General features: G+C 49.9%; 1 protein-coding gene across 1 annotated transcript; it reads left to right on the forward strand.

Annotated features, from left to right (window-relative positions):
* The first annotated feature begins 851 nt into the window (after positions 1-851).
* fzd8a (frizzled class receptor 8a) lies at positions 852-3,206 on the forward strand. The gene has a single exon (XM_076138123.1). It carries the CDS (start codon positions 1,309-1,311, stop codon positions 3,067-3,069), a length of 1,761 nt encoding a protein of 586 aa, XP_075994238.1. The 5' UTR covers positions 852-1,308; the 3' UTR covers positions 3,070-3,206.
* The last annotated feature ends 5,804 nt before the right edge of the window (positions 3,207-9,010 follow it).

Raw genomic sequence — 9,010 nt, forward strand, 5'->3', positions numbered from 1 at the left:
CTTTGTTATGTGTTAAAAGACAAATGTTCATATAGATGTTCTACCATCCAAGCCCCTAAAACTGTAATAGAGACAAAACAGGGTGACTATAATGGGAATAGATGGTTTTTGTAATGTTATTTGACATCAGACAGGCATTTTAATAGCACACACTCCCTGTTCTGTGTTTTGGCTCTGGTGATAGACCCAGCCTGCCTGGGCACACACACACATCCACACACACACGCACACACACCCCTCTGTCCTCTGCCACTTGTTTGACTCGTCCCTCTCTGCTGCTGCTGGGTCTCTGCCCATCACGCCTCCCGCGGCGCGCTGTGCGAGCGTTAAACGAAACATTAGCACCTCATTTGAAAAATAAAAGCTCCTTTGGCGGGGACAGACAGACTCCCCGGGCCGTCTTATCAGGCGCAAATGAGACAATTTACCCAAATGTCCCCACGCAGAAACAATCATGTGGACTGGACGGATCCTCTCAAATGTTTAAGTTAAGTGACATCATAACAAAGATGTTACAGGTTAGAATTATTCTATTCTAACCCTAAAACTCGTTTCTGCAACGTATGATCCTACACCAAGATTCAATTAATGACGTCACTGTGATTGAAATATGAATAAAAGCTCATATTTCTGTATTTCTGTGTTCCGTCCATCTGACTGCGGCTCCCGGGCGCCTCAGACGCCGGCAGAGGAGCCTGATCGCCGGGCTCGGGAGCAGCGCGATCACCGGTGCTGTGTGTGGAGGAAAAACATGTTTAGGCGCAAACGTGATTGACTCATGGGAAGCGCTGCCCCTGCTGCTCTGTGATTGGAGGAGCCGAGGAGGGGCTCCGGTATATATCAGCACCGCGGAGACGCCAGCCTGATGATTTGTATGGGAACCAGGACTAAGAGGGGGCCGGGCAGACTGAATGTAGCGGCTCAGTTTGGAAGAAAGGGAAAGAGGCCCCACGCGTGTGTTTATGTCGCGGGAGCAGCGCTCGGTTGTTTGTCAGACGGGAGGATACAGGATCGGGATCGGGCTCCGTGAGAAGGTGGATTCTCCTCTCAGCCATCTTGCCTGCCGCTCGCCGCCCCTGACAGGCTGCCTTCTCTCTCCGTCTCCCTCCTCCTCCACCTCAGCGGAAAGTAAACACGGCTCGCACAGCGCCGGCAACTCCGCGCCACATACCGAGAGGAGCGAGATGGGCTCGCTGCGTAAAATCTAACCGGACTGGACCTCGGAACACAGGCGGATTTTACGCGTTGCTGTTTGTGTACCAGAGCCGAAGAGGGAGGGGGGGTGGAGGACACGACGCGTCGGAGGCAATGGGGTACGACCTGCCCGGGGTCTACCTGCTCCTCTCTCTCGCCCTGCTGCCCCGGTCCAGCGGCACCACAGCCAAGGAGATCACCTGCCAGGAGATAGCCGTGCCCCTGTGCAAGGGGATCGGCTACAACTACACCTACATGCCTAACCAGTTCAACCACGACACACAGGACGAGGCGGGACTGGAGGTACACCAGTTTTGGCCTTTGGTTGAGATCCAGTGCTCCCCGGACCTGAAGTTCTTCCTGTGCAGCATGTACACACCGATCTGCCTGGAGGACTACAAGAAGCCCCTGCCGCCGTGCCGGAGCGTGTGTGAGAGAGCCCGGGCCGGCTGTGCGCCTCTCATGCGGCAGTACGGCTTCCCCTGGCCAGACAGGATGAAGTGCGACCTGCTGCCGGTCCAAGGGAACCCGGACACGTTGTGTATGGACTATAACCGGACGGACTCGACCACGGTGTCGCCGGTGCTCTCCAAACCCACGAACCACCCGGGTAAGACCTACAACCCCCACAAAAACAAACCGGGACACAACAACAAACCCGGCGCGCCTGGTAAACACAAGCCGCCGTCCGCTCCGTGCGAGCCGGGATGTAAGTGTGTGGAACCCATGGTGCCGGTGAACACGGACCGACACCCGCTCTACAACCGCGTCAAGACGGGTCAGATCACCAACTGCGCCATGCCGTGCCACAACCCCTACTTTACGCACGACGAGCGGGCTTTCACCGCCTTCTGGATCGGGCTCTGGTCCGTGTTGTGTTTCGTGTCCACGTTTGCCACTGTGGCCACCTTCCTCATAGACATGGAGCGGTTCAAGTACCCGGAGCGGCCCATCATCTTCCTCTCGGCCTGCTACATGTTCGTCTCCATCGGTTACATCGTCCGCCTGATCGCCGGACATGAGAAGGTGGCGTGCAACCGCGAGTACGACCTGGAGCACATCCACTACGAGACCACCGGACCCGCGCTCTGCACCGTGGTCTTCCTCCTCATCTACTTCTTCGGCATGGCCAGCTCCATCTGGTGGGTCATCCTGTCCCTGACCTGGTTCCTGGCCGCCGGGATGAAGTGGGGCAACGAGGCCATCGCCAGTTACTCCCAGTACTTCCACCTGGCCGCCTGGCTCATCCCCAGCATGAAGTCCATCGCGGTTCTGGCTCTGAGCTCGGTGGACGGGGACTCCGTGGCCGGGATCTGCTACGTGGGCAACCAGAACCTGGACAATCTACGGGGTTTTGTTCTGGCCCCGCTTGTCATCTATTTATTCATCGGGACTATGTTCCTCCTGGCCGGATTTGTGTCCCTGTTCCGGATCCGCAGCGTCATCAAGCAAGGTGGCACCAAAACAGACAAGCTGGAGAAGCTGATGATCCGGATCGGGATCTTCACGGTCCTCTACACGGTCCCGGCCACCATCATAGTCGCCTGTTACTTTTACGAACAACACAACAGACAGAGTTGGGAAATCACACACAACTGTTCCAACTGCCTGCTGGAACGGGACCGCCGGAGTCCGGACTACGCAGTGTTCATGTTAAAGTACTTCATGTGCCTTCTGGTGGGCATCACGTCCGGGGTGTGGATCTGGTCGGGGAAGACTTTGGACTCGTGGAGAACTTTCTGCACCCGGTGCTGCTGGGGGAGCAAAGGCACCAGCGGCTCCATGTACAGCGACGTGAGCACCGGGCTGACGTGGAGGTCCGGCACGGCCAGCTCCGTGTCCTGCCCCAAACAGATGCCTTTGTCCCAGGTCTGAACCCGAACCGGGCCGGGAGCCGCTTAGGAGGAACTGCTAATTGTTTGGGAGATAAACCCATCACCCCCACAGTCTTAAAGCAATTTACATAGTAATGAACTGCTGCTGAGGTGCCCCCCCCCCCCCTAACACACACACACACACACACACACACCTCTGGTTGAGACAATGTACCTGCCATTAACACAGTCTAATTCCTCTCTGTTCATATGTATTAGAAGTCTGTGGCTTGTAGTCAAACTGGGCATTACTGTAGGCAGACACACACACACACACACACACACTCACACACACACACTTTGGTTCCTTACGAGCTTCATACAAAGAGCATTTGGGTTTTATTACCATTGTATCGACATAGTGCCAGATAACTTTGTGTAATTCAATCAAAGATGGTTTAAATTAAGCCTTAATAGTGCCCAAATATTTTACGGGTCCTTCTTTTGTTTTTGTAATTTCAAAAAATGTATTTATATAACGGTTCTGTACAAAAACGTGTAAATTTGTTTATAAAAAGAAAAGTTTATAAGCTATTGTAAATTTGTATAAAGTGTAGATGTCTTTTTGGGGCGAGAAAGCAAATACAACTTTTATTTTGACAATAAAACATTTTGATAAATCTCAAATAAGTTCTGTGTAACTTTCCACTCTTTTTTCCCCCCGGGGGGAAGTCTCATCTGGTCTCATCTGGTCTCATCTGGTCCCCCTTCAGTTCCCAGCCCAGGCAGGCATAGTTTGTGGTCTCCCTGTGGTCACCGTGTTGAGGACGGCAGCAGCAGCAATAGCAGCTTTTCAGAGTCCCCGGCTAAAAGGAAGCCCTTTTAACCACCGGAGACCAGTAATTAGAGGCAGGGGTTGAGTTGGAGCATCTCCATAATTGTTAAAGTCCTCTTCACATGCCTGCCGAAGGCCGCTTTCTTAATTTAGTAAAAGAGGGACTGGGTGAATGGGGTATAAATGCAGGGAACAGAGTCTTTTCATCTGCCGAAACTTTGATCTTTCTTTTTAAACAGCGGAGAATAAAGGTGGTGTGTATTAGGAGTGTCTGTCTGATGTGCCAAGGTTCCCCTAAATGTCCCCATTTGGACGCTTTGATGGATGCTGCTCCACAATTGAAAGAGAGCATTTTCGGACCCTCGCTTTGGTTCTGTCACGGGCTGAAACCTGCCAGAGCCCCTGTGTCTTGGGGTCTGCGTCGGGACTTGAATTGAAACATCTCTCTCTCTCTCTCTCTCTCTGTCTCTCTCTCTGTCTCTCTCTCCTCACGCTGTGTCAGGGAGTGCAGGGGCCTTGACATGAATGATACTGAAATAGCAATGAAAGCCCCACAGGTGGTCTGTTCACATGATCTCACATCTTAGGAGGCACTAATCGAGGCATTTTCGCAACAAATGTATCTGGTTTGGTCCCAATTAACCCAATGCGCTGGCAGAAGATGATACACTGTAATCCAGCGTAGAAATGCCTTTGATTTGCTGGTCAATGGTGACAGGATCCTTTGTAGTCCCGGGCTTTGTTGCCGCTTTATTCCTTCACACTCGGGCCGGAGACGTAAAACCTACAAGCGTCCTTTCAGCGCGGCGCCGTAGTCACGCATCCTTTGGTCGAGTAAATCAGGAGGATAAATCTTGCATTGCCGCTGTCACCTGAAACACCGGGACATGAAAAAGTGAGATCCAACAAAAGCTTCATCTCCAGCAGCAGCCGCTTTGGGAGAATACAGTATTTATAATAATAAGGAATGAGCTTTCACCAGGCTGTATGAACACAGCTGAATGGTCTGTGGAGCGAGGGAGGAGGAAGTTCAGGGAGTTTCACACACCTGCTGCTGCTGGATGGAACAAAATGTGAACGTTAAAGTAATTTGTGAAGAAAATTGAGAACTTATGTGTTGCAGAACTCCGAAAACACGAATTTGCTGTATTCAAATAAAACGTTCAAAGGTTAACTTCCACTATGTGCAACAACATCAACTCTGACTGACAACCACGTGGAAGTGACATTAATGTGCAGCTCCCCCTGGTGGTGAGAGCGCCACCATGCAGGCCTGTGCTGCTGCGGCCTTGTGTCTCTGCTCTCAGCTGACCTGCAGGTTGCCTCACCTCCATCAAAACTAAAGTTCACATCGTGTTCAGAATGTCCGTGTTGAGGAATCGCCCCCCACACACACAGTCACTCACTCACACACACACACACACACACCCAGCATACCGTTCCGAGCCGTTCTCCCTCTCCCCCGCTCCTCTGCTCCATCCTCCCCTCTGAAATAACGATCCGGCTCTTTAAACACGCTGTCCTGGCCCGGCCATCGGACACACACACTGTAATTATCAGGGAACGTTGTGTTTCCTCCCTCCAACAACACAATTTGTTGCAGTTCACAGGCGAAAGTATGAGCAGCGGTGCGGTGCTGGGAGCGTCGTCAGGAGCGGTTTCACACACACACACACACACTCACACTCACACACACACAGGGCAGGGCAGCACGGTTGGGTATTATTAGCTGCTGATGGCCTGGGACAGTCGTGCCCCGACGCGCTCAACGGGCAGTTAGGACCGGAGTTTATGATAGATTTTTATGTGGAGGTATTTTACCGAGGTGCCACTTATCTGAGCTCACCGTGGGTTTAGTGTTTGTTCACCGCCGCCGCCGCCTTAAAGCCACAAGACACACAAACGCTCAGCATCCATGGAGACAGAGAAGGTGAAGATGATCTCTCTGTGAAGGAGGTTCACCCAGATTCACACACAGGAATCAGACATTGGGACAGATTTCTTCTTCAGACGTCGACCAACTGTGTGTTTTTAAACTTCCTCATCAGTCCAAAGTGTCCACAAGCGAAGCACCTTTACTCTAATATCACCACGGCAACTAATCAATCCAGGATGAGTCCAGGATTTGACACGTTCCCCTTTCAGAGAGTCTGGTCTGATAGAATCGTCTTCTCTCCCGATCACGTGCCAGCAGCCGAGCGTCCTGACATCGCTCTGCGTTAAATATTGATGGGGGCCGTTTGATGAGAGACGCGGAGGAGACGGGACGGGGTTAGAGCCGGGTCACGCTCGATTCACTCTATTGATCCCTGTGATGCACCTGGGTGAGGAAGCTGCTATGTTACGCTTCATTCAGCAGAGGAGAAGCTGCAGACGGACACATCAACACCTTCAGATTGGTTGTCTTCATACAATAGACCTCAATGATCTCACTACATAAGATATATAGAGATAAATAATAGAGACTGACATAAATAAGGAATAAATCAAACTACAATTTCTGTTTACACTGATTTCATTGATGAAGTTCTGTCTTTAGTATGCAAATAAGATTATAGAATAGTAGACAGAAGTGTGTGTGTGTGTGTTGGATTTACACACACACACACACACACACACACACACACAGAGTCACTCCCGTAGTCTTTGTTCCAGTGTTAAGTTTGTCAGTGGAGGATGAAGAACAGCTCTAAGAGTGTTTCAGGGTGTGTGTGTGTGTGTGTGTGTGTCCCAACAACGACCTCAGACTTTTGTGACCCATTTAGATTGATGCCGGGGCTCCTGACCTCCCACTCATGCACACACACACTCCCAAGTGGCTATTGAGGAGCCAGATGTTGGGGAAACCAAACGGAGGGTCGGAGCTTTCTGCTTTCTGTCAGGCGTGGTGTGTGTGTGTGTGTGTGGACGAAGACGGTTTGGTTTAAGGTGAGCTGGTGAAGGTGTGTGTGTGTGTGTGTGTGTGTGTGTGTGTGTGTGTGTGTGAGACGGGGCAGGATGTTTTGCTTTGCTGGTATCTGAACTTAATGAGTTTTGTGCGCTCCTGCTTTAGTGATCACATTCCTCCTGTGTGAGCTGGATGAAGTTTGTAATCAGCCTGATACCAAAGTGAGGTCAAGTTTGATTCAGTAAAGACGTCATAACTCACAGATATTGCTTATTTGTAGGAAACTGAATCCTCTTAGTGACTCTCTGGCTCAAACCTCAGACGGTGTCCTCATCTAGATTATTTATGTGTCTGTAACAAAATATGCAATGTGTGTTTAAACCATTTCAGATGCTGCGTCTAACAAATATAAAGTTAGAATAAAACACAAATACTGAGTTTGCAGAGATGCGGATTTAACTTTGTAATGCTTCATGTTAGAAGCAGAACACTGTGTTCCCTCAGTGTGACTGACTGACATGTACAAAAAGGTTAAACATATTTGGTCCTGAGCACTTTTGCAGATTTGCTTTTAAAGATAAATAATGTTGTCAACAGAAGGCAGTGCCGTCGTTATATTATTTCTTTGTCTTTTTGGGAAAAAGAACAATCAAGCAATAGATTTGAGTTTGTTTTACTTTTCTCTATTTATTCTAAAGGCATTAGAATCACAATGCAAAGAAGAATTCAAGTGGATCGAAGTAAAAACATAAAGTAGCATTTCACATTTTTCGCCACTAGAGGGCAGCATATTATCTCAAACAGGCAATGCATCACTGAAGCTTCCACTGAATAACAGAGGAGCAACAATGTAACAGCAACAATAAAGTGCCTTAGATCATATTAAACAGTATGACGCTGTTGTTAAGGATGTTTATAATAATCCCACACACACACCAATGACTTAAGAAATAATAATATAAAATTATATTCACATTTGACAGGAAAAGACAGTAGTTTGGATCACCAGCATGTCAAACAAGAACAAGCCAGAGACATGTTGTATTATTCTCAGGAAAGAGTAAAGAAACATCTCTAACACACACAGTGACAGGCTCAGTCTCCCTAGCAACCAGAGCTGAACACAGAGCTGAACACAGCTCCTTGGTGGACTCTAGAATTAGACGTCTTGTCCCCTGAGCCCAGTATAAAGCAGCACCTATATGAAGAAGGTGTGGTAAGTGCAGACTTGCTGGCGGCTGATGAAACCCTCCCACTCTCTCTCTCTCCCACTCTCCCACTCTGTAGGGAGGTGACGTGTGAGGCTGTGAGCTTTTGTTGTCACCTTCAAAGAGACCACAAGAGGCTGGAGGAGGAGGAAGATCAACAGGTATCCACTTACACAGACAGCAGCCCCTCAGCTATAGAAGGCCCGGCTACAGTGATGCCCCTGATTTACTCTGAGGGTCTCTTCACCTCACACTGTTACACCTGACGAACACGAGCGTCTCTAAGGTTCACAGACGAGGAGATGACAGATAAATCACTTCATGGCATGAGGGGGACAAAAAGGCAATTTCTACTTCTACATTAAGCCTCAGATGATGATGTCATATCAGCTGTGAAGGACGAGAAAGGAAACTTAATCAAACTGGGATCAAATGTCTTCCCAATGTTTGGCTGAAGTGTGTCGAGTCGGAAAAGAGCTGAAAAAGGCATAAGGTGGCTCGGAACTTATCAATCAACCCTCATAATTGAGTACCAAGCAGCCAGCATCATACAAACACACACTTACACAAACACAGACGTGTGTCACCACACGAGACGATCCGTACAAAGGTCTGGATTGTTAGTTGGAACATTCCGGCAGCCTGGGTATAGACGTGTATGATTGACAGGTGTCACAGCGGCAGGTGACCCGCCGGACGCAGTGAAACCGAAGCCACGGCCCGGGGCGAGCGTTAGAGCGCAGGAAGCCTGAAGGGCAACAGACAACAGCGTTCCTTTTGGGAGTTTCACGGCGCTCTATTTCCAGTCTGGGCGTACGGGGGGACGCTTGGATCCCTCCTAAGCTCCACCCGGCCCTGAAATAGAGTGACAAGCCGTCTCCATAAATACAGATCCCTGCGGGGGGGAACATAATTGCTTTGTGAGCCGGTGTGAGCTTTAGAGGGCCATCACACCGCGGCCTTCACCTCTGAGGGAGGAATCCCATTAGAATCCCTGAGTTCAGTAACAACACCTGAGTGAGATTACGACCCTTCATCCAGCGCGACCCCCTGGCTCCTAAAAGGTCAGCAG

The sequence above is a fragment of the Genypterus blacodes genome, unplaced genomic scaffold (genome assembly GCF_046128005.1).
Source record: "Genypterus blacodes isolate CSIRO-AG114 ecotype Tasmania unplaced genomic scaffold, CSIRO-AGI_Gbla_v1 ptg000348l_1, whole genome shotgun sequence".
In the NCBI taxonomy this organism is placed as follows: domain Eukaryota; kingdom Metazoa; phylum Chordata; class Actinopteri; order Ophidiiformes; family Ophidiidae; genus Genypterus; species Genypterus blacodes.